We start from the raw sequence: 25,548 nt of genomic DNA, 5'->3' as shown, positions 1-25,548 counted from the left end.
AAAAGCAATAAAATCAACTCAGCCTGCAGCAGACAAGATGGACTGCTTCTTTTTAAACACCTGGTGACTTTATGAACGCTGCTTATCTCAGCCTCAGGCTAGCAGCCGTTGTAGACAGCAGTGCTAGATGAAGACATGCCCGATGAAGTAGGAGGACTCGCACCTCACTTACTGCCTTAAGGAAAACGCTTGCATATTTCTCAAAAGAAGCACAATGACAGGAAGTGTAGTGCTAACTGTAGGCTATGTGCAGCATCATGCACAATGCCCAGGCATGGAGCAATTTCCGCATTTCCCCTCTGGGGTCTTTTATAACAAAGATGTAAAATTGTCATACAAAAACAATAAATAACAACTTTGAACAAGCCACACAAATCCAAAGACCATTTATTTAAAGTCCTTTTAAAGTGCAAAGAAAATGTAGACAAGTTCATTTTAAATAACATTATTAAAATATTATCATTATTATTATATATTGAAATATAATAAATCGATGAAAACAGGGTTTGAAGTCAGGCCATTTCGATTTGTGGATGGATTGGGAATTTAGTGGAATTTAAAAGAAATTCTAAATATGACATAATACACTATTCCTCTCAATAAATTGAACAACTAACATAATTCCATTGTCAAACCATGAGCGACGAAACAGTGATTTATTTTTGTATAAAATAATCCTTATATATTCTACTCATGTTTTTTTTGACGGTCTACTCTCTACACAGAACAGCGGTGGTGACGTCAGACAGACAAGCCTGAGCAACTTTGCGCGCTCCCGACGCCAACGAACACGAGCCGAGGCTTCCTACACCAGAGGAAGAATCAGGAAGTGAAAGTATACACATGGAGGGTGTGTCGTTCTCTGCCAGTGAATGTTTTATTTTTAAAAACACGGTCCTCCTCCGATAAATAATGGGGGACTCGGCGAGGACCAAGCGGCGGGAGCAGCTGAAGCGCTGGGCCGGCTCATGCACCGACAAAGCTCTGGCCGTGCCCAGGCGGAGGTGGCGGGGCGATGCCGAGAACGGAGCAAGGGAGCCGGGGGCCGAGCTCAGCGACCCGCCGAAAGACCAGCCAGTGTGTGTAGGCAGAGATGAAATCAGCCCCCTCCTCAAACGACGGTGAGGAAACGTCTCCTGCCAAACCGTTTTACAAAAACGGCCCGGCTAACACCCAGCTAGCTTAGCTTAACATCTGAAGATAATGCTAAAGGAGGAATTTTGTGCGTGGGCTTGGACAAGGGGTGGACAAAATAACATACCCTAAATGTCTTACAGTAACGTTACATTATACCGCATATAGCCCCCTGCTGCTAAATAACGTTTGCCGTTTATTTAAGGTCATAATGTTCTGTTTTTGTTGAAACTGTTGGTGGCCAATGGTCATTGCTGAGGCCACCGTTTCTAGTGTTATGTTTGTTAGCTAACGTTAGCTAGCTAACAAGAAAAGTGTCATACAGTCAGTCTTGGTGAGGGTCTGCTTGTCTACTATGTTGCTAATTCACTTTTCACCTTTTCATATATCATGATTTTTGGGGCTGCCATAACATATACTTTTACAGTGCTTGTGTACAATACAGGCAGTGACTATCTCTTGTTAAGCTGACACATAGCTACCTCACTGATAATTGGTGTTCAATTTAACGGCAACAGTATGAGTAATGGTAAGGAAGAGTCAATATTTATGATAACATCAACCGCATTAGCAAAGAGTGGTCACAAGAAGACCCTCACCAACACTGACTGAAAGACACTTAGAGGGACATTTGTGTTACAACACTCAACAAACTATGGCTTCAGAAATGACTATGTTGTAATCTTTCATATTTTTCTTATTGTCAACCAATCCCACGAGAAGACCAAAACAACCAATGAACTGAACCTACAGCAAGTACTGCCTGTGTATTCAAAGCTGGTCTAGCATGTTTCCTTCCATAGATTTCCATCGTTAAAACACATCAGTGACCCACACTGTTGCACTGGGTGACATATTCCTTCAGTAATATGAACGAGGCCACTGCGGTTTATTTTGAGTCGATTCCACATACACTGTCCTGCTGCCTTAAATGATCACTAACGCACCAAATCCACAGTTGACAATAGTCCACAAGAAATATATAATTTACTCCTGTTTGAGTATTGATCTTAGTCCTTTTTAATAAATTAGACTTTTTATTTATAAAGATTTAAGTCTTCTGTAAGAACAAATGGCTTTGGGGCTGAGATCCACAGATAGGGTAGGGATGTCTAAAAATATCGAGTGATGACAAATCTTCGTTGTTTTTTTATATATTTGTATACACGAACAAAACCATAGAATATTGCCAGGCTTATCTTGTAACCCCCTTTTCCCACGGGGCTACAGCATGTTGTAAGAAGGACAGCACAATTAATCGCAGTTTTATCAATATCGCAAAATGGACTAGTGCAATATCCAAATCTCTGGAGGGGAGTAATATTTGTTAAAGGCAAAATATGTCTTAAACCATTCTGAATGAAGTATTGTGGTGCTGCAGAGATGCCCCAGCCTACAAACCATATCATACAGACTACAGAAAACATCTTTGTTTGGTACAGATCCTTCCAAAAATCGCACTATAATCATTTTTTTTATGTGAATATTTTTCAATGAAAATGAGAATAATGATACAAAAATGATCATTCCCTCCAATATTGTGAATCATATCGCAATATCAGTCAAAGTAATCGCAATTAGATATTTTCCTCATATTGTGCAGCCCTAGTTGTAAGTTGTCTTTTTTTTTGTCTATTCCCTTTTTGGAACACACTGGTGCTGCAAGGCATGTTTCTCTCTTCAAATTGGCAAACCAGCTACACCAGCTAACCAATGAGGTCATCTAGCTGCCTGTATCCCCTGTCTTTAGGAAAAGTGTGAGGTTTGACAGGGCTGCAGAGTTCCTGGCTGCCTGTGCCAGCGGGGACACGGAGGAGGCCCAGGTGATGCTGAAGGAGGCCAAAGAAACCAAAAGGAACAATGGGGAGGATGTGGCAGAAATTATCAACTGTTCCAATGCCGATGGAATCACTGCTCTCCACCAGGTGAGGCAGTTACTCCTTTTCTTTAATTGAAATTATCAGTTGATGCTGAGATGAATGAGAAACATTTACAGTTGCATTATTTTGTCTTTTTGTTGTCCTCTCTTCTACACAGTCCTGCATTGATGGCAGCATGGACATAGTGTCCTTTCTTTTGGATCATGGTGCCAACGTGAACCAGGTTGACAATGAGGGATGGACACCGCTGCATGTTGCTGCCTCCTGTGGCCACCCCGACATTGCAGAGTGCGTAGTATATGTCTCTATAGTTAGCAGAATACAGTTTTCCGAATAGAGCAGCGTAACAGCTATGTGTAATACAGTACTCTTTGCCACTTTAAATAAGTCTGAAAGCAGTGTGGGTGCCAGAGTATTTATGCATTCAACAATACTAACATTGTTGTCCTGTTTGGCAGCACAACAAGTCAGCTAAATGCATACAGCTCAACCGATTTAACAATCGGTGCACCTTTTTTTCCTACAGATTCTTGTTCTGTGACTAATGCCTTTTGGTCGCGCTTTGTAGATAATGTGATAGGATTAGGTGCGTCTATTTAGAACTGGTTGTCCTTGTGTAGACTTTGTAAACGTTTCTGCACTTAAATGCATTCTCACTCTGTTCATGTTTGTTTTGTCAGTTTTCTTTTGCAGCAAGGTGCGTCTCTCTCTGCTGTGAACTGTGATGGTGATGTTCCTCTGGACATTGCTCTGGATGAGACCACTGAGGCCCTCCTTCAGGATTACACTCAGAGACAGGGTGAGTGCTCTCCTTTGACAACTACACATCCCTTTTTAAAAGTATGTTTTTTTCATTCCTGTCTGTGGCAAATGTGTTTGTGTTTCTTTCACCGTCCTGTTAAATTTACAGCATAGGTTTTTGTATATGTTTCCGAGCTCAATAGAAACAAGGATAAGGTATGGAAAAGTCCATTTCAAAATCCAACACAAAACTTAGTTTAGATGCTTTAAGCAATTATTTAATCAATTACAAACTTTCAACATAACACACAGTAAAAGAGAGTCAGATAGTGTTGTGGGCGGGACATTAAGTCAGACTCAGTGGTGAGTGAAACTGAAGCAGAGGGACAGACACAGAGCTGTAGCAGAGCCAAAGTAGTGCACTTTTTAATTCATTAACTTTATCGGTTATCAGGCAATCAAAAATGCCAATACAGATAAACTGCCAAAAAACGGGCCGATAATCGGTCTATCACTAGTTTGGAATATCTTTGATGATGGGGGGCCTTGATGTGATGAATAGGAAGCATAATTAGTAGAGAGGCACTGATATGGGATTTCAGGGGTTATCATTATTGAATGCAAACACTTGATGTGTCTCTTAGGGACTTTTCACACCTGAAAGTCTGGACCAAGGTTCATGTTTTTGTTACATTGTATACATTTGATCCGGTTAGTTTTGGTTCCACACTGCAGTTATGACAAGACTACGTCCTGTCATCATCACATACGTGAGCTGCGTCTCCTGATACTTGTAATTGTTGGGTTTGTCGATGGGCTTCCCCGTCTTCTCGTATCTTCTCTGGTGTCTTGAGGTTTTTTCTGAATGCTGCTCTCCCCGTGCTACCGCTGCTCTTTTTATTTTGTTACGTTTTTGAGAAGCAAGACACGGGAACTTTAATTGGGTTTTGAGGGGCTGTGGCATTTATTTAGAGACAAACTGAAACATACACTGTACACACCACTTAACAAGTAAACTGCTGATATATCCTCTGCTCTGAAAGCAAGCAGCTGTCTGCTCTAAGCGCATTCACCGTCGCTCTCTCTCATGTAGGCTACACACTAAGCACTGAGATATTCCTTAAAAGAGCTACGCTTCTCTTATAACACGACAATATCTTGCCAGAAGTTCCTGTATTTAGTCCGAACCATCCAAAAAGTGCTTTCACACTAGAAACAAACCGGAACCTTGGTTCAGTTTGATTCAGACCAAATACAGACTACTCTTTTTTGTCGGACCACATTTCGGCTGTTTGGTCCGGACCGTGGTCCATGGGAGGTTTCAAAACTAATTTTGGTTCGGATCAAACTGAATAGTCTGAAAGTCCGGACCAAACGAGGTAGGTGTGGAAGCCCCCCTCAGTGTTGGGAAATCTTGTTGTTGCTGATGATGATGCTGCTGCTGTTGTTTTTGCTGTTGTTGTACAGTGACTATGTACTGTCTTTATAATTGTGTTTTTATACAACAGTGTTCATTTTTTTAATGGAGAGCTTATTCTCTGTTACTTGCACACAGAAAAAAACATTTGTCATTTTCTGTTTGTGTCCAGGTGTGGACTTGGAGGCAGCCAAGCGGCTGGAGGAGGAACAGATCATGGCAGACGCCCGGATCTGGCTGACTGAGGGCCTACCCGCTGATGTACGACACCCCAGGACCGGGGCCACCCCACTGCATGTGGCCGCTGCCAAAGGCTACCTAGAGGCCCTCAAGTAAGCATCTCCTGGCGTTTTTCATAATGGATGTATGTGACATTTGAACTTAGAAATGTTATTTTCTCAATGGGCGGACATCAGTTCAAGATTAATTTATATGCTGATGATATCCTATTAACACTATCTGATCCACTTACCTCTGTACCCAAGGTTTTAGAGACAATTAAATCATTTAGCCTATTTTCAGGATACAAAATAAATTGGAACAAAAGTGAAGCCATGCCGCAGATTCTTATCACGCAATCTGTTCAGTTTGGCTCTGGTTCTGTTCAGGTGTTGTGGCCTTCTGGGATGTAGTTAGAGATGCATTTCTCAAAGATGTTAAACATGAACTCTTATGTCCAGCTACATGCATCAATTGTAAATTTGCACAAAACATGTTCACATTAGCATGCAACAAAATGATTAATTCTTATAAACCCAAAAGTTTGAAAGGACAATTGTTTTACCTTAAATAAATGGCTAGACGATTACCTGCACCTTATAAGTATGGAAGAAGCTGCATCATCCTCGTCATATCTGGGTAGGGATGCCTTACGGGTCACAATAGGGTCATTCCTGGACTGACTCACAACATCATGTCCTCCTCTTTGTAATAGAACTAGGTCTTTGCTGAATTCATAATATTCAGTCCTGGTCTCATCGTATTTGTTTCTGCAAAGTAATGTCAATTTTTTCTTTTTAAAAAGTAAAGAAAAAAGGTGTATTTATATTTATTGGCAAGCATGTTTTGATGTAACGTGCATCCATGTGTTTCTATGGTCACACTAGTCATAACCTTCTATTTTTCATACTGTTTTTCTTGTATGTCTCTCTGTCATGGAAAATCTATAATAAAAAAAAAAAAAGACGTTATTTTCTTCTTGAGGAAATCTGTTTTGTCATACAGTGTCTCATGCAGCTCTGCTGTTGTCACCTTGCTGTACAGGATACTGTGTCAGTGTGGGCTGGACGTGTCAGCCATGGACTTTGATGGCTGGACGCCTCTCCATGCTGCAGCACACTGGGGTCAGGGGGAGGCCTGTCGCATTCTGGCTGAACAACTGTGCAATATGGAGGCCCGCAGCAATGCGGTAGGCACAAAAAATTCTAAAAACCTTTTCTTATTACATTGTCCAGCTTGTTCTTCCATTTACAGAAGAAACATTTGCCATGACTTTTAGGTAATTTATAGGGCAAACTTTATACTGCAAATCTGTAAGTTCCATGTTTCATTTTTGTCATGTTGTTTTTTACTTTGTAGGGTCAGACACCATTTGATGTAGCTGATGAAAGCGTTGAGGAGCTCCTGGAGGAGTTGTCACAGAAACAAGCAAATGTGAGAGAGTTTGTCTTCACCTAGTATTTTATGCATTTACTTTATGTACTGAAAGATCACTGACGGCTGCCTCTCTCTCCCCAGTCCATATTGGACTGGCAAAACCAACAAGGCTCCACCGCTGCAAACGCACAAAACAAACGGCGGAGGTTAGTACCATCTGTACAATAAGGAAATTCTGAATTAAATCTGTTCCCAATTTAAAAAAAAATTGAATTGTTCCTTCCTGTGAACACCAAGGTAGGGCTGCACAATATATTGTTTTTTTTTTTTTATTGTCATTGCAATATCAACTAGCGCAATATACATATCGCGAAAGGCTGCAACATATCGCCGTAGACACTACGAGATTTATTGCGTTAGTTGAAAGAAAATATCAGTAGAAAACTGCAAATTATGTAACTAAAATGTAACTTATTCTTTTTTTAGTGGTGCCTTTTATGTTCAATTCAATGTTCAATAAAGTATGTTAGAAATGCTTTCCCTTTATTTGTTTCAAATTCAACAATTTGTTGTATTTTAGGAGAATACTGAAAGCAACAAAAAAGGCAGAACTGAGTACACTTTAATATCTTAATTTATCGCAAGTTTTATAGTAATCACGATATTCAACAAAGTTAACGCATATGGCATATTTTCCTCATATCGTGCAGCCCTACACCAAGGACAGGTAAACTAAAAACAAATGAACATGTCCTACTCCCAGTAACTCCTCCATATATTGCCTAATAACAAAGTTTGTGATACTACTTACTTGCAGTGAGACACACGGTAAAATAAACACTGCCATGTAATCAACGCAGGAGACCTGAAAAATGTCTCCTTGGGCAGTGCCAGCCAATGAGGTCCCTCAGATGCCAACATCTGTCCCCATGTTATGTCTTCCAGGAGCTCGGTGTGCAGGATGAGCAGTAAAGACAAGATGAACGTGCAGGACCAGTCTAAAGAGAGGGGTGTTTCAGGAGGCCTGGAGCTAAGTGAGGAGAAAGAGAGCAGCCCTGGTAAGCCAGCTGCTGTGTTGACAGTTTGACCAGTGGTGGTACTACATACTAGTGCTGGGTGGTATACCGGTTTATACCGAATACCGGTATTAATTTCCCGTATATGAAATGATTTTTTCATATACTGTAATACCGGTGCATTGCCGCAGAGAGTGCTACGGCCGAAGTAAGCTGCGAGTGAATTGAGAACGGGAGCCCTGTTAACTGCGTACCTTTCTCACTCATTGTAGTAACTTTATAACACAACAATTAATAACCCACAACTAACTCTCTGTAACAGGATAAAACACCTTAGCACACAACAATTTGTGACTTAAACAATTTCTAACACTAATAATTTTACATTTACAAATTTACACCGCCGGACGGCATTTTGAGTAACATTATAGCTGCTAGCTAGCCAGGTAGCATAACAGTCTGTTAAGCTGGGAGCGGCTCCGGTCGCTACTGCACATTCAAGAACAGAGAAGAAAGTTAGAGGATGAAGAAAGACCGGAGATACACCAGAAGCAACGTATGCTCAAGAGAGCCGTCTCTTGTTCCGAAGTTTTTTGTTTCTAAAAAATCGGACATAATTTAGCCACTGTTGTTGCCCGTCGCTCTAACATTACTTGGTTGCGCTAACGTTACTCGGCCGTGCTAACGTTAAAGACATGTCACTTCAAGCATGCAGCGGAGAAACATTATGAACGCAATAACAATCCACCTACGGTCCCGCTACAGACCGCTGAGAAAGACGGGTTCAGAGCAATGATTAAAACACTGGATTTAAGATGTCTTGCCTCGCTGAAATACGTCTGCCAACCTACTAACATTATTCAAACAGCAAAGGAGGCGTTCAGTCGCCCACTTTTCTACAACAACCTAACTTACCTGTGGCCAAGGTAGTGTTTATACAACTATCTTACAACTATTTAGTTTTGAAAGGGAAACAATGTTAAAATTGTTTGTATGTGTATTCATTCGATTTAAGTTTATTTTACTACTTTGCAGTTTGCACAATAAAAATAGTTTAGATTCTGTAACTGTTTCATGCATTATCCTTTATCCTTCATATAACCTTATTGTATAATGTTGTGGAGCCAAGCAAACCCTTTAGTAATCAAAGCTTTTAGTAAACATGATGACATTAAAGTGTTTTTGCGATATTCTATGTACTACTGACAGTAGAATAAGCCTATATAAAGGGCCAAAAGAAAGAAAATACCATGATATACCGTGCAACCGCCAGAATCTTAAAAAATACCGCGAAACAAATTTTTGGTCATACCTATACCATACGTATAAATGCGCTTGCTTGTGCTGATTTCAAAAGAAGCTTGTTCTCTTTTCCCAGAAAGCTCCACCGTGTCCAGTCCAGAGAGTATGACCACATCCACAGTCAGCCCTGCTGACAAGGTAAAAAGCGTGAATTCGCAATAGCTGTGACCAAGACGTCCATGCATACATCCATCCATTGCCACAACCCCTTTTGGATTTCCAATTGGCATGAACACAAACACACACATATAACTTGACCTCAATGCCAAATTTCAGCCTCCTAGGGTGAAAACTGTGACAGACCGGACAGATCAAGCTATAGAGCTGCTGGTCGCAGCTAGCATTCACGGTGGACAGTCCAATATGGCTATATAATAACGGCTGGAAGGAAAAGACAGAATGTGATCAATCATTGATATTGCAAACTGTTTTATACTCGCCTGAGGTGTTCACAGGAAGTAAACCTAACCCTAACCCTAATTTGTAAAATTTCCTAAAAGCAAAACCCCACGTTTGTATGGCAGTTTGATGGGAACATAGCTGTTGTTTTGGATTGGGATTTTGCAATAATTTTTTTCATTTTCATTCAATACTTTAACTCCACATAAAGACAAAAAAGACTGACCAACAGCAATATTATGAACATGGAAAATCTGAAGAAAAGACAGAATGTGGAGGTGTACCTGCAATTTCAAAACCAACAGGAGTGATACAGTAGATCTTTACCATTGGGGAAGTACATGTAATTCGATACTTCAACTTCAGTGTGACGGCCTACACACCCAGCATTAAGCATTTCAACAGAGGTTTTAAACACACCCCTGATAAAGACGTGTGGAAACTTCAGATGGGAAGGCTTTTGGTCTGGATGGTCAACTAAAAAGAGATTTATTAGTATGCTGACATTAATTACATTTCCCCACCGGGGAAGCCATGAATCCAAATCTTAAAGGGCAATTTAGTTTTTTTTTCAACCTGGACCCCATTTTCCTATGTTTTCATGTGTAAGTGACTGATAGGAGCAACAATCTTTGAAAGTGGTCCAGTATTAAATGTGAACAATTTCAAAAAACAATACTTTTAGTGTGTATAGAGCCAACATATAGTCACATGTAAATCGGTAAATGATGTGTTTATTTCAACCAAAACTAGAGTTGTGATTGTTGGAAAAGTGGAAAGATAACCCATCTTATTTTGTTTCTGTTGACTTTGAATGAAGTGTATTTTAGGTTGCTAAAATTACAGTTTATTTACATGGAGTCTGGTGGCTTTAGCGAAGGCAATTTCGCAGATGTTTTTATGTTGTAATGATGTAATGATCTTACTCTTTTAACAGAAAGGTTGACCTCCGTAGAAATCCTTTCCATAATGTTGTCAGACACTTCCCTGTCAGTGGCAAAACAATTTTTGTGACATTTGCCCTGTTAACTTACATTGTAGCTTGTTTCACTGACTGCCGACTACAGCAATCTTGCTTAATACTGGACCAATGTCGAAGATTGTTGTTCCTATTAGTCACTTAAGGACAAAAACAGGAAAATAGGGCAGAAAAAAAAAACCAGTAGTTACCCTTTCATTAGGGACAGTTGATTACAGTTCAGCTTCTGGCTCTTTTTTTTTTCCCTTGTGTCGTATGTTGTTCAGACACCAGAGGAGAAAGTTGAGGAGGAGAAGGAGCAGGACAAGGCGAACCGCACTGCCAGAGTCCAACCAACTCCTCAGACGAGGGATGGCGCGGCTGAGAGCCCCAACACCCCCAACGCTGACAGGCGCAAGTAAGAAACAACACAGTGGTTTGAACAGGAACAGAAACACAAAACATTTCTGTGTTCTATACCAGTTCATTTTTACTTTATGCTCTACCCAAACGGTTCTGCGATTGAAAGAGTTTTTTCCCCTATATTTTCATATGGATGCATGGCGCATAATAATGGTTGAAATGTATATTATACTGTGTATGTAATATATAATTTGTGGATGTTGGTGTGTTAAGGTTTCAAGCTCCAGTCAGAGATGAAGAGTCTGAGTCCCAGAGAAAAGCTCGCTCTCGAATGATGCGGCAGTCTCGCCGCTCCACACAGGTACTGCTTCTTATTTGTTTTAATACTGTGCTGAAAAAACCCGCAGGTAATTTATTAATATTTCTTCAGTATTACAAAATATTGTTTCTAGAGCAGCAACAGCATTGCTTACAAAAGCACTTTGTAAACTCAATTATATCTCTTATAGACAATACTGTCTATAATATTGTATAGTATAAATAGCAGTCCCTCCAGAAAAACGTGATTATGCGATCACATAATTCAATGCATAATCAGCCAAAGTCCGCATATTTATGCGGGGGCTGCATTTTTTTCAAATACACAGCATCAGTGAACAGTTGGGATTTCGTTGAGTGATTAGTTTTCCCTCGCTGTGAGGGGGCAGCAAGCAGGTTGGCTGATGCAGAGCTGTAAGCGGGTGCTGATCCGTTTGTGGCCCTGTACATAAGTACTAGTGTCTTGAAGCGGATACGGGCCGCAATTGGTAACCAGTGAAGAGAGCGGAGGAGCGGTGTAGTGTGAGAGAACTTGGGGAGGTTGAAGACAAGCTGAGCTGCTGCGTTCTGAATGAGCTGCAGGGGTCGGATGGCACATGCAGGCAGGCCAATCAGGAGGGAGTTGCAGTAGTCTAGACGTGAGATGACTAGAGCCTGAACCAGAACCTGAGCCGCCTTCTGCGTTAGAAGGGGACGTATCCTTCTGATGTTATGCAGCATGTATCTACACGATCGGGTGGTTGCAGCAATGTTAGCAGTGAAGGAGAGTTGGTCGTCAAGTGTTACACCCAGGTTTCTAGCAGTCTTGGTGGGGACTACCACAGAGTTGTCAATTGTTATAGTCAGGTCTTGGGTAGGAGAGCCCTTCCCTGGAAGGAAAAGGAGCTCAGTCTTGTCAAGGTTGAGTTTCAGATGGTGTGTAGACATCCAAGAAGAGATGTCAGTCAGACAGGCCGAGATACTTGCTGCTACTTGAGTTTCAGACTCAGGAAAGGAGAGAATTAGTTGGGTGTCATCTGCGTAGCTGTGATAAGAAAAGCCGTGCGACTAAATGACAGACCCGAGAGAGTTGGTGTATAGAGGGAAGAGGAGGGGACCCAGGACTGATCCCTGAGGAACACCAGTTTTGAGTGGGCAAGGTTCTGAGCTAGATCCTCTCCAAGTTACCCAGTAGGTTTGGTTGGCAAGGTAAGATGTGAGCAATGAGAGCGCAGAGCCTGAGACACCCAGATTTCGGAGTTTCGAAATGAGGATCTGGTGGTTCACTGTGTTAAAGGCAGCAGAAAGATCCAGAAGGATGATGATGGAAGAGAGCGAGGTTGTTCTAGCGATGTGAAGCTGCTCAGTGACAGCAAGGAGGGAAGTTTCTGTTGAGTGACCAGCCTTGAAGCCAGACTGGTGGGGATCAAGAAGGTTATTCTTAGTGGAGATAGGTAGAGAGTTGATTATAAATGGCACGCTCAAGAGTTTTGGATAGAAATGGAAGAAGGGAGACGGGTCTATAGTTATTTACATCAGAGGAGTCGAGTGTTGGTTTTTTGAGCAGTGGGGTCACTCTTGCCTCTTTGAGGGCATCGGGGAAACAGCCAGTTGACAAGGAGATGTTAATGAGATGGGTGAGGAAAGGAAGGAGGTCAGGAGCAATGGACTGGAGAAGGTGAGAAGGGATAGGATCCAGGGGGCAGGTGGTTGGGCGGGCAGAGGTAATCAAAGTAAGAATTTGGTTTGGAGATAAAGGGGTGAAAGAGGAAAGAGTACTGGATGTGATGGATGGTAAGGTGATTTCAGAAGGTGTGGTGGAGAATGAAGAGCGTATTTCATCTATCTTTTTTACAAAATAGTTGACAAAGTGGGTTGGTAGGAGGGAGGAGGGAGGAGGTGGACTGGGGGAATCTAGGAGATTAGAGAAGATGGAAAAAAGTTTTTTGGGGTTCGAGAAAGAGGATTCAATTTTTGTTTGATAAAAAGAGCTTTTGGCTGCAGAAATAGAGGCAGCGAAGGAGGAAAGAAGAGACTGATAGGTAAGCAGATCATCTGGGTGTTTAGATTTCTGCCATCTCCTTTCCGCTGCCCGTATAGTTGATCTTTCAGCACGTACTGAGACACTGGACATCCAGCTCCTCCAAAAACTCCCCCAGAGCACCTGGTGGGCGGTAGATGCAATGATGACTAGTTGTCCCGGATGGGTTATGTTGACACGCAGGAAATGAAACTCAATTTTGCAAGTTCCTGCAATTTTTGCAAGTTCCCGCAATTTCATCGCATAAAATTGCATAAATATCCCGCATATTCCATCGCATTTTTTAAGAAAACGTGCCGCATAATCAAGGATTCACAAAAAACAAAAAAACTCTGCATTTTTCTGGAAGGACTGAAATAGGCTATAATAAAATAGCCTATTTATACTCTGGCTTGGCTGAATAATTAATGGTTATGATTTACTGAGAGATGTGCATCTGCAAATGGTCAATGTAAATCCGTTGCTCTCCATCCTGCATTAGAGAGTTGTAACTAAACCTTGACTGAGAGACTGAATTATCATCGGCTTGTTTTAAAATGACGTGTGCCTTTGAGAAAAGCATGAGTTTCATTTCCTGCGTACGCTATGACCTGTTCACGTGCAGCACGGTTGTCTTTTCTGAGCTGCAGTTTATAAACACAGTTGCTCTTTTCCAAACGTAATAAATATCGTTAGTTATGTTTCACTTTAGTCAGGCAGAGTCACAGAACCCTGGAAGGAGCTGCAAGCGACACACACACACACACACACACACACACACACACACACACACACACACACACACACACACAGATGGTAGGCCTGGTAGAGCAGGCGCACATGTAGAGGTGTATGCCTCGACGCAGAAGGTCCAGGGTTCGAGTCCGACCTGTGACAATTTCCTGCATGTCTTTTCCCCTCTCTCTCCCCTTTCATGTCTAGCTGTCCTATTCATTAAAGGCAGAAATGCCCAAAAAAAAAATCTTTGAAAAAAAGAAAGAGATGCACTGCAAGCTAGCACATCAACTTAACATTACTGTTATTTGCTGACATCAAACTTGAAGAGGAGGGGACACAAGTGTACCTAATAACTGTTTATGCATTTTACGGCATGCATTTTACATACTTTATTCCGTTTTCATTATGTGTGTTTTATCTCTTTTCAAGACCGGACCGTTCCGCCTAATTCCCTCATCGAAGTTGTAAACATTGACACACGACAGGGAGGCCGGGCCCTTGCTTAATTTGCCGGGCCATACTCAACTTGCGTAGTGAGCGTATGTGCTGACCCACTCTGTTATTAACTCTCATGTGGGACATTCGAAGAACTCTTGGGGGCCCTCTAGTGGCCACGGGGACACAGCAGCTGCTAGTTTGCCTATGCGTCGGGGCAGCTCTGGAGTCTAAACTCGGTGTATCTTTACATTCAATCATACTTTACTCCATTTTCTGTCTTTCTATTTAATGACCTGAGATCATTTAGTAGCTGTAAATCGTTTTTCTGCACTGTATAGTCACATACTTTAAGCTTTCACGGCCTTTTCTCAGTGCTGCAAGCTGCTGTTGTGGGTATCAGGAGCAACAGTAGTGACTGCTAAAAACCAAACCAAGCCAAACTTTGATTGACCGATGCTCACTTGGTGCAATAATCTCTCTAATGTGTGTAGGAGCTGCAAATGCTGTGGATACTTAAACATTTGAGGAAACGGCTAACCTGCCTGAACACAGTTTGGAATGAGTGAATCATTGACTGAGTAATGATGTGGTTAACCTGATTATTGCAGGACTTAAGTGCAGCATCATGCTGCACACCCACCGAGTTACAGATTAATATATATACATATATACAGTTTATTTTCAGAGACTGTTGAGTTCTGAGTCCAACAACTTTGTTTTTGCTCTGTGCTGGCAGGGTGTGACTCTGACAGACCTGAAAGAAGCAGAGAAGACTGTGGTCAAAGCTGCGGATCCGCTGCCTCGCAACATCCAGCCTGTCAGCCCCATTGTTACTGTCACGCCTGCTGAAAGGGGTGAGTGAGGATGAAATGCATGACTACTAAATATAAAAATGATGTATTTTTTGGGTGGAGTGCTCTTCTGGGTACTTTTGAAAGGAAAGGAGGTTTCTCACATGGGGTTCAAGGGCTACCGCTGCTGATGTAGATCATTAGCTGTGGTTTCTGCGGCAGGGTGGCTACCTTATACTCAGATTGTCGAAAGTTGTGTACATCTTCCTCTTTACCATGTTTTTGTCACCCTTCCCACCAATGTTTTTTTTTTTTTTTTTTTTTGATGGGGAAGTGAGCATTTCCTCATCTTGTCTGTTGACACCTTGTCACCATGTTGACCTTTACATGAATTAGCCAATAAACACATGAGGTCAGTTCTGAAAGCTAACCTGCTGGAACATTAGCTCCCAGCAGTCAAACACAGCACTTAGTTTCATTGTAACTGAGCTTGCTGCTCTCAAGCCTCGACTCGCAGAGATCTGGAGTAGAAACTGAGGTAAAAGATAAGACAACTTCCTGTTTTACAGCAACATGAACCCAACATATTATTAGCAAATATAAACATTAAAACATTAATGATAGGCTTGCTGGCCTATAGGTAAGGTAGTCACTAAGGTAGCCATCCACAGATACAGTTCATCCTAAGGATTCACTGTTCCACATGTATTTTTAACATTAAAACATGATTTATAAAATCATGCCAACAATTATTGTTTTAATAGCTTATTATTTTTTGCACTACAAAGGTATGTATAAAGGCTTTAGGCCGCCCACACCTCATTGTAGGCCCAGTTTAATTTTATACAATATATGTAGTAGGGGCTTCCTGCTCCATCTCTCTTTCAGTTAAGGGGTCCTTGGCTTAAACGTTGAAGACCCCTGCTTTAGGAAGTTCCAGGGCGTCCCCGGCAGAAAGGGGAATCATTATTTATTTTCACTATAATTCCATCCATAAGTAACACAATGACAGAATGTATGATTATTTAGGACATTGGTTTTCATACACTATCTGTAATAAAACATCTAAAAACGTCTAAAAATCCTACCAGATACAGTAGGTGCCCATGGTCTAATTTGTGCCAATTTAGGGGTCCTTGACATGAAAAAGTTTACAAACCACTGGCTTAGATCCGTCCTGAACTGAGCTCTAGCTTCACTAAAGCAACGTCTGTTAAGCACCTTTTGTGTTTTAGGTGTGTTTGTCATATATCATTTATTTATTTATTTATTCTAATATTAATAATAATATAATCTATTTAGGTCCTTACAGTGGCATGGGATGTGGTTAGGGCTGCATGATATTAGTAAAAATACCTAACTGCGGTTAGTTGGACTAATATTGCAATTGCAACATGATTCACAATATTGGAGGGAATGATCATTTTTGAATCATCTTTTTCTTTTATTGAAAAATATTAAAATAAAATAAATTATTATTATGATTTTTGCGAGAATCTGTACCAAACAAATATTTTTTTTCTTTAGTCTGTAGGATACCATTTATAGGCTGGGACGTCTCTGCAGCACCACAATATTTAATTCAGAATGGTTTGACATCCGATGAATTTTGAAGCCCTAGATGTGGTTCTTAGATTTTTGACTCAACCGAAAAGTCCTTTCAGGAGTGTTTTCTGTCCACCTCCATGTGTTTTCAGATACAGAGCCGGTGAGCCAGGGGGAGACGGAGGGAGAGAAGCGTCTGGGAGTGAAGGAAAGGAGGAGAGGGAGGAGGGAAAGGCGCTCCACTGGCATCGTTCAGCCAGGCGGAGAGGTAAGAGAGAAACAACCTTACATCATTGCAAACATGGCAGAGAGCTCAACGCCAACCAGGTCCAAGACTTTTGTCAAACAGGCCAAAGCAGAGGTTTGCTGTACTGCTAGCATTGGGTTTTAGCAAAACATTTATTAATCTCTGCAGTGATGTGTGAGTACTAAAAGTCGGGGAAAGGACAGCCAAACAACTTCCCCTTTTGTCATGATGAAATTGAATATTTGATGGACACACGTCTGGGTCTTTTACAAAATGGGAACTTAATGATGGGTGTTTTTAGTGAAATGTTTTTGACTGACATGCATCAAGATTGTAATACTATATGATCTCTTAAATATGGTGGCCGACAGGGGCAAATGCACTGCAACTTAATGAAACACACGCAAATTAAGAAAACATCTTCATAAATTTGACAACACATGCACAGACAACACAATGCGCTGCAAATACAGAAATGACGCAAAAAGAAAAGCACACAACCCAAAAAAAAAAAAAAAGAAACGATGCAAAAGAAAAGTACACAATCCCCGAAAACAAATGCAACAAAAAAAAAAAAATGCTGCATATTGCACAACGGAAGTTCTCCAGGCCTCTAGGGGGAGCGCTAAGTGGAACAGCTTGATTTTCGACCCTACGGGGAGAGAGCGCTCTGCCTTTTTATTACCACGAGTTTACAGACACGTCTCTGCTGATTGGGTATCACCTGTGACCTGAGCCAATAAACTAGAGACACACCCACCAAACGAGAGGAAACATATCTCAAACATAGATATTTACAGTCTATGATCTCAAAGCAGTTGCACACCGTTCTGAGATTGAACGTCCCCCGGCTCGCTCGCTCGTGCTCGCTCTCTCTCGCTCGCTCGCGCTCTCTCTCTCGCTCTCGCTCTCTCGCACTCTCTCTCTCTCGCTCTCTCGCTCTCTCTCTCTCTCTCTCTCTCTCGCTCTCTCTCTCTCTCAGTGGGGTCAAAAATCAAGCTGTTCTCCTTAGCGCTCCCTCTAGAGGTCTGGAGAACTTCCGCTGCGTAATCTGGATGCAGTGTTTTTTTTGTTGCATTTGTTTTCGGGGATTGTTTGCTTTTCTTTCTTATTTTTGGGTTGTGTGACTTCAAATTAATGAAGATGTTTTCTTAATTTGCTTGTGTTTTGTCTATTTGCGTGCATTTCATTAAGTTGCAGGGCGTCGGCCACCATACTTAAACCCTAACCGACCTTTCAGTAGATCAGTCATTACAAGCTGTGCAGCCAGACTTTTTTAGAACTCTTTTTAGAAATGGTGCTCAAGGCATGTATACTATTTCTGTTTGATGGAATGGAGCAGCCACATTTGAGCATCAGTGTGAACATCATATACCTTTTATTAAAATGCCAGAAGAAGTTGATATAGATTATATATGATACTGTCTGACAGTGTAGAATAAGATGATTTGAACAATGTTAAAGTTGCTGGGAAACAAATGGGGGAAACCTAATGTTGGATGGATCAATGAATAGAATGTGCCTGAGAAACCACATATGTCAGCCTTTAAATATCACATAGGGGAGTCATGTGAAGTGATCTGCCCTGTTGTATGTCTTATTTCAGATGAGACATGCAGGTAAAGTGCTGTTCTAACAGGAGTGCTGTGCAGCTGACAATGTGGACCTTTTTTTTCCTTCCAGAATGAAGACGAGGATTCTTATTTGGACGAAACAAACAGTAACAGTACTTCCAGGTGAGTGTTACTGTTTTGATTCTCGTGTATTTGGTTACAGCCCCTAAAAAGATCTTTTACGGGCGGATAAAAAAGCGCTTCAGAGAGCAGTAAACACTACAGAGAAAATCGCTGGCTGCCCGCTGCCCTCTCTGGAGGATATTGCCACTGCACATTATCTCAGCTGGTTAAATCATTAAAGACTCCACCCACCCTGGCCATCATCTCTTTGAACTGTTGCCCTCTGGGATGCGTTATAGGTCGGCCAAAACACGCACCTCCAGATTTTTTCCCATAAGCAATTTGCACATTGAATAGGAAAAAAAACAATAAGCACTTTCATCTACTCTGCTACGCACCTGCCCTTTACGTAATAATGTGCAATACAAGTAAATTATTTTACTATTTACTCTAGTTTTAATCCTTTTTACTATCTTCACATTCTCTGCTCTATGTTCTTGGTTTAATGTGTGTGTTTTTATGTTTGCACCATAGAATAGCACTTTTAATTTCATTGTATGGACTTACAAAGACAATAAAGTCAATTCTGATTCTGATTGCTGGGAGTGCTGGGAGCTCCCCGCGGAGCAGATCAGCAGCGGTCTGCAGAAATCTGAAACGTCAAGTTTTATGTCATCCGGGCGGATCTCGGACCTCTGCTGCCCTGCTCCTCTGTGCACTGGCCCCGCAAAGCCAAACACCGTTCATCTAAACACACTGCCCACACAAAGATGACACACAGCTGGATTCAAATCTGCAAAGTATCCCTTTAACTTTTTTTCCTTTCCTTTCCACACAATTGAAAGACAAGCCAAGATAACTGTAACTTTTTAACGTATAACGTTTTTCTTTTGGTTCTACATTTCTTTCCCCTTGAAAAAAAAGGAAGGAGTACAAAGCTGGATTTTGATCATGTTATGACTTGTGTTACTTTTTTTTTAAGTTGTGGAGTTGAAGGTCTAATATGAGGGCCGCAGGGGAAGACTGTTAAAAAAAATGTTTGACTGGGTGTACTCTGAATTTGTATGTACACCTGCTGGTTTGCCGTGAGGTAGTAACACAAATGTATAATTTTCAGGTCACAAAGATAAATTCTTAGTTTTCTAAATGTATAGCCCTATATTTGTGTGGAGGATTCTCTGTCTGATGGGGCTTTAAGAGTCTTTTGTGTGTCTCTGCAGTGAGACTCAACTGGGAGACTTGTCGGCTGACTACAGAACGGTACGTGTCTGACTCCTTCTCACAGAAAAGCTCGCACATTCCTGAAAAACAGGGCTGCAAGTGAATTATGACTGAGATGTCGACAAACGCTGTACTGTAGCATCAACCCAGCTATTTTCGTGTGTGTGTGTGTGTGTGTCCTCTAGTTGTACTTTAAGGTACTGCAGGAGAACCTGGCTCTGAAGGACAAGCTGCAGGAGAAGGAGCTGCTTCTCAGCCAAAACAAAGTGGAGCTGGAGAGACTCCGACAGGTTCGGCAGGTTTACTGATACGTCTGACCTTTTAAAAGCGTGTGTGTGTGTGTGTGTGACATTATGAACAGAGGGATGCTATGTGTATGTTTGTCCGAGTCAGCCATAACAAGGAGAGTGTGTGAACTTGGACAGCAGCACAAATCACAATTTAATAGTTGTTTGTTTCATTGTTTCTCGTTTTTAAACCAGCATACCCCTAAGCATAAACCATCCACTCTGTATAAAGTCTCTTCGTTTGGCTATATCAATCAGAAACTTTTTTTATGAGGTTATATTCTTTTTAAAAAAATCCAATTTATGAATACTGCTTCTCTCCATGGCAGAATCAAGACAGCAGCACAGACAGACCGGCCCTGCTGGAACTGGAAAGATTTGTAAGTCTGCATTTAATTATTTTTTTTTAACCGCGTCCATCCTTTTAGTAACATACCTCCCATACTGTTTAAATACATACTAATATATATATATATATATATATATATATATATATATATATATATATATATATATATAGCACATACAGTATATGGCAACATAACATTGTATTTGTATAGCACCTTTCATTACATATAAACCCAAGGTGCTTTACATTAAAACAAAGCAGGAATAGAAATAGGAATACAGTAAATGCATTAACATAACAAGACCATCTACACATACAAAAATACATAAATTATAAGACCAGAGAATGAATGCATTGAAACAGCTCTACACGTTCAGCAGAGCATGAAGCATGACGTGTCAAACAATAGAGGAACTTAGTCACTCAAGTCAAACCACGCGAAATGTTGGCCTGTCAGTCAGTTTGTGATGTTGAAACTGTTCACAGGAGAAGTTGGCCCTTCAGAGGAAAGCAGTGGAACTGGAGGATGAGCTGAAGGTACAGATGTTCACTTCAACACTGATTCATCATATTCTTTATTCAGGACACAAAAGCAACGGTCCATCGCACAATACGAAACGTAGCAAAAGACAAAACACATACAATAAGAAATGACTACAACAGTCAAGAGTTCCACAATACACAAAAAGAGCGTTCAAATTATATTAGCATATAGACTAAAACGGCAATGGTTCCACAATCCCGCATTCATCGCAGGTTTCACTAGTGTTGCAATTATGCTGTTGAATGACTCAGTTAGTCTACACATACATCTGTACATGAGATTCCTGAGTACAGCGGGACAGGTGGATACATCAACACTTACAAGCATTTGGCTTGCATTACTCCATCGTTGATTATGTCTTACTCTACTGAATTAACTTGAGTGCAGTGTTTCCTTTATGATTTTTTTTTTTTAGCAGTGGGGGCAGGTCTGTCCGAACAACAACCCCCCCCCCACTTTGCTGCAACACAAACTAATATATTTATTCACCTCTTTTCACACTAGAGCTTAGATCAGGCCCAAAACATCAAGCCCGACCCTACCTGAGCCCGGCCCGGCCCGACACATCAACTGTAATTATGAGCCCGAGCCCGATTTAAACCCGACAATCTTTTAATACGTGGGTCGTTATAACTGACGTTCTCAACTACAATTCCGAGTTGTTTGAACAACAGAAATCTGTTTAGAATTATCTTAATAAATACAGGTAATGCAACAAGGACGAAGCATGTACTCTGCGCTGTTTGTTTATTCAGAATGGAATGGATCCGAATGAGAAACTCGACCCTAGCTCCCTCAGCCGAATAGTGTGGGTAACAAAGCCCTGGAACCATATAGGAGACTTTCTTGTCTCGATCACCTAATTAATACTGTCCTTCGCCACGGTCTGCATGCTGACGCGCTGGCCGTGAACAGTGCTGCAGACGGGGGGAGACACGATGTAGCACAGTTTACCTCGCACTCAAGTCAGTGCAGGACCTACACCCAGAGCTACGGGAGAAGCTGGAGAGGCAGAGCTTCCTCCCCACCGAATAAGGCTAATAAAGTAATGATTAAAAAAACACAAATGCTTGATCAAGGGCCCGGCCCGGCCTGGCCCGAGGATAGCGGCGGAAAATATCGGCCCGGCCCAGCCTGAGGGTCGGGTCTGGTTCGGGCTCTGGCAGAAAATCTAAACTCTAATTCACACACAATGAGGCATATTTTCAGTTGTGATTGAACTGTATTTTTTTGAGGAACTATAGGGGCACATAACATCTACAACAGGTCTACACTTAGAACGGACCCACCGCGGTGACGTTTTTAGTGGAGCTGTTTTTTTAATAGTCGACTCAGAAGAAAGCGAACGTTTTGACAATGAACTACATCAGCACAACAGTATGTGGAGTTAAACTGGACAGGCCCAATAACCTCTGAATAGTTCTACTAAAAGGCAACCGCGGCAAACAAATTTGTACAGCCCTATTTTTGATACCGTGGTGGCAGAAATTTTGTCATGGTGGGCCGCCACTATGAAATCAACATAGAGGAAACACTGTGAGTGTAATAATTTGACGCTCTATTCCCAAATGATTATAGTGAGTATAAAAGTTGCACAAGCAATGCTCCTTTCAGATGGAAACCTCAGAGGGAACCTCCAAAAAGAACAACATCAGGAGGTCTGTTACAGGGCGTTCATATTTTTTGCTCAGCAATGAAACGTCCTAAGTGCTCAGTCACTCACTCGCAGCACTGTCCTCCATCTTTTGACGAGTTGGGAAATTAAGTGGAAAATAAATATTTAGCTCTAAAGCAAATTATAAGACAAACTGGGGGCCAAAGTTGGCTGCAGTTTACAGTTTTAAGATGGACTCAAAGCTCTGTTGTCTGGAGCAAAATCACGTGTACTCAAACCTCATTGAGTACGTTTACATGCACACCAATATTCCACTATTATTCTGAATATGACAATATTCCGAATTTGATACAGATCATGTAAACAGCATATTCCGGTTGGATATTCCGAATAAGGGCTATTTTCGGATTAAGAAATGTGGGATAATCCAGTATTGTTCTGGTTTTAGAGGCATTTTTTTGGACATGTATACAGCGCATTCAGAATATGTGCCTTATATGGGTTTTTACTGCAGTTCACGCCCAGTTTACGGCCTCTTGCCTGTTTACGGCTTATGGTCACTCTGTGCGTTACTATGGTTGCTGTACACAAACCAACCATCTAACAGTTTGCAAGGCTGGAGACCCGATGAGAAGGAGAAACACAGCTACTTTTAAACATTATCAAAGACTTGGATACCAACAGGTTTTTGGATATGAGCACACATCGCTACGCCGACCTTTTCAAGAAGCTGGTTGAAGGAATGAAAGAGGGACGCTGTGTTCGCACGGTCCAACAAGTCCACACCGCTGGTAAAAATCTTATTTTGCACGGCTACATGTCAACGGGAATATTAGTGGAATACTCACTTTCCTTGGCCATGTAAACAGCTTAGTCAGAATATCGTCTTTTTCGGAATAAGGGCAAAAAACGTAATGTTATGTGCATGTAAACGTAGTCCATGTTGTGTGCGCAGGAGTTACAGTTTAAAATGCACCTGTGGTTCATTCTAAACCCCATTTCCCGTGTCCTATAGCAATCACCAAAATGCCCCTAGATGTCGTCATATGAGAGGTTGAAGTTAAACCTGCTGCAGACCTGCTTTAACAGGGGTTCACACAATTCAGTACGGGGACAGATTTCTAAATATTTAAATCTTTACCATGTATGATCCCGCAAAGGCAACTTTATTATGTTTGAAACTAATTTAATATTGTGTAATTGCGTTTGACGGTTGCCTTTTTCTCAGTTCATTTTGAGCAACTGATTATCTGGCAAACTGAAGAGGTCAGTCATAGCAACCACCACAGTACAGTTCAGTACAGCAGCAAGGACATGTGGTCAGTTATATTTTTTAGTCAAGAAAATATGTTTTGATGTTTTGCAACACCATTTCCCACTGTAGATTAAATGTAAGATCACCCAAGGTTTCCTGCAGTGTTTTAAAGCAGAGGTGGACCACCTTGCCTGAAACAAAGACTGCTAACATAAAGATTAATTTACAGCGCTCAACGTTAAAAATTCTATTTGCCCAAAGTCCATTTTTACTGGAAAAAAATGTCAAAAGGGTCGGAAAAAACCCCACATGTAAAATAGTCATTTATGAAACGATGATGGGCAGGTTTTATTTAATGGTAAAAGAGCAGAAGCACAAGAGCACACTGATACTGTTATATTTGAAGTAGTGTTAAAACCAATGTTTCATGATGTTTTTCTTCTGTAGGTTCTGGTGGACCTCAGAGCAGACAACCAGCGGCTCAAGGATGAGAACGCCGCCCTCATTCGAGTCATCAGCAAACTCTCTAGATGAACCTTAAAAAACAAAAAAAAAAAAACCTACATGGAGATAAAAAAGTATTACAGATTCTTCTTTTGCCCAACTCAGAAGACACAAACCGGGGAAGGGAGACGGCAGCATCAAACGCCTGTGCAGCACATTCAACAGTAACTGGAACAACGTATAGATTTCAGGGTTCTTCGCCTGTGTTTGGGCCTTTTATGTTTTGGCAGATCTACTGTATAACAAGCTGAACTGCACCTCCTGTGGACTGACGGGACATCCCTGTTCACATCCACTTTTATATATAGTCTTTATTGTTGTATTTGTTTTTTTTAACGGGACTATTTTAATGTGCTTTGCTCCTCTGATACTTTTTTATAAAAATCTGTATTAAGAGACTTAAAGCCATGCACAGTGCGAACTCACGGTAATGTTTAAGATAGCTTTCTTGACCTCCTGAAGGGGCAGAGAAAAAAACAAACAAAAACCAGTCAGGTTTAAGGGGTGGTTACTAGAAAAAGACAAAAAACAAACAAAAAAGACTTGCCGTTAACGTGCCAAAAACCAGCCCCAGTTTTGCATGTCCTTTTGGGGAAAAACTCCCAAGTGGTCAGTGTTGTTTCTCAGGATGAGTCTTGGGTCGATGCTTTCTGTTTTGGCTGACTGCTGTAAAGGTGGACCAAATTTGCATGCTCATTTCTCCCTGCTCCTCTGAATGTATATTTAATATGTATATTTATGTACAGGGGCCATCTGTCCTGACAGTGATGTAAAGGTGTAGTGAGTTTCGGGTGCTAATTATGGAAGTCAGGTGCAGCTCACGTTCAGAGAGATTTTTACGGAAAAATGTTTGTTACAAACGTCAGATCTTTCAAGAGCTTTAGGAGAACGCATGCTCTGTCCTTTAGTAGTGTAAGTCAGTAGTAATTTAACTTAACCATTTCGACTGGACGCTTCTGAAAGCAACAACCCCTAAGCTAAGTATTCACCCTGTGACAGACGCCTGTTAGTATTCAACAGACCAGGCCAGATGGGTCAACGTTTGAATGTTTACTCCAATTTTAAAGATAAAACTTGCATGTCAAATTGTATTTTGATGCTGTGCCTTTCGATATACATTTCTAAGTAATATTTCTATTTTGCTTTGGCAGACGTACACTGTTAAGTATAAAATACAGTATGGGCATAAATTATTAAGGCTCTGTTGTGTCTGTT

General features: G+C 41.2%; 1 protein-coding gene across 2 annotated transcripts; it reads left to right on the top strand.

The window, feature by feature from the left end:
- The first annotated feature begins 744 nt into the window (after positions 1-744).
- On the top strand, positions 745-25,530 carry ppp1r12c (protein phosphatase 1, regulatory subunit 12C). 2 transcript variants are annotated; one of them, XM_031284592.2, is made up of 20 exons: positions 745-1,121; positions 2,885-3,059; positions 3,172-3,302; positions 3,695-3,813; positions 5,345-5,504; positions 6,436-6,580; positions 6,751-6,825; positions 6,910-6,974; positions 7,714-7,826; positions 9,145-9,224; positions 10,731-10,861; positions 11,080-11,167; positions 15,036-15,153; positions 16,788-16,903; positions 18,566-18,618; positions 19,779-19,818; positions 19,965-20,069; positions 20,396-20,446; positions 20,902-20,952; positions 24,277-25,530. In XM_031284592.2, the coding sequence occupies exons 1-20, from the start codon at positions 913-915 to the stop codon at positions 24,361-24,363; spliced, it is 2,112 nt and encodes a 703-aa protein (XP_031140452.1). In that variant the 5' UTR covers positions 745-912; the 3' UTR covers positions 24,364-25,530. The 2 variants fall into 2 exon arrangements, with proteins under 2 accessions (XP_031140452.1, XP_031140454.1); XM_031284594.2 differs by having other exon boundaries at positions 747-1,121; positions 9,163-9,224.
- The last annotated feature ends 18 nt before the right edge of the window (positions 25,531-25,548 follow it).

Source organism: Sander lucioperca, chromosome 4, assembly GCF_008315115.2.
Source record: "Sander lucioperca isolate FBNREF2018 chromosome 4, SLUC_FBN_1.2, whole genome shotgun sequence".
Classification (NCBI taxonomy): domain Eukaryota; kingdom Metazoa; phylum Chordata; class Actinopteri; order Perciformes; family Percidae; genus Sander; species Sander lucioperca.
The sequence above is the reverse complement of the archived record's forward strand: the minus strand, read 5'-3'. Positions and strand labels throughout refer to the sequence as shown.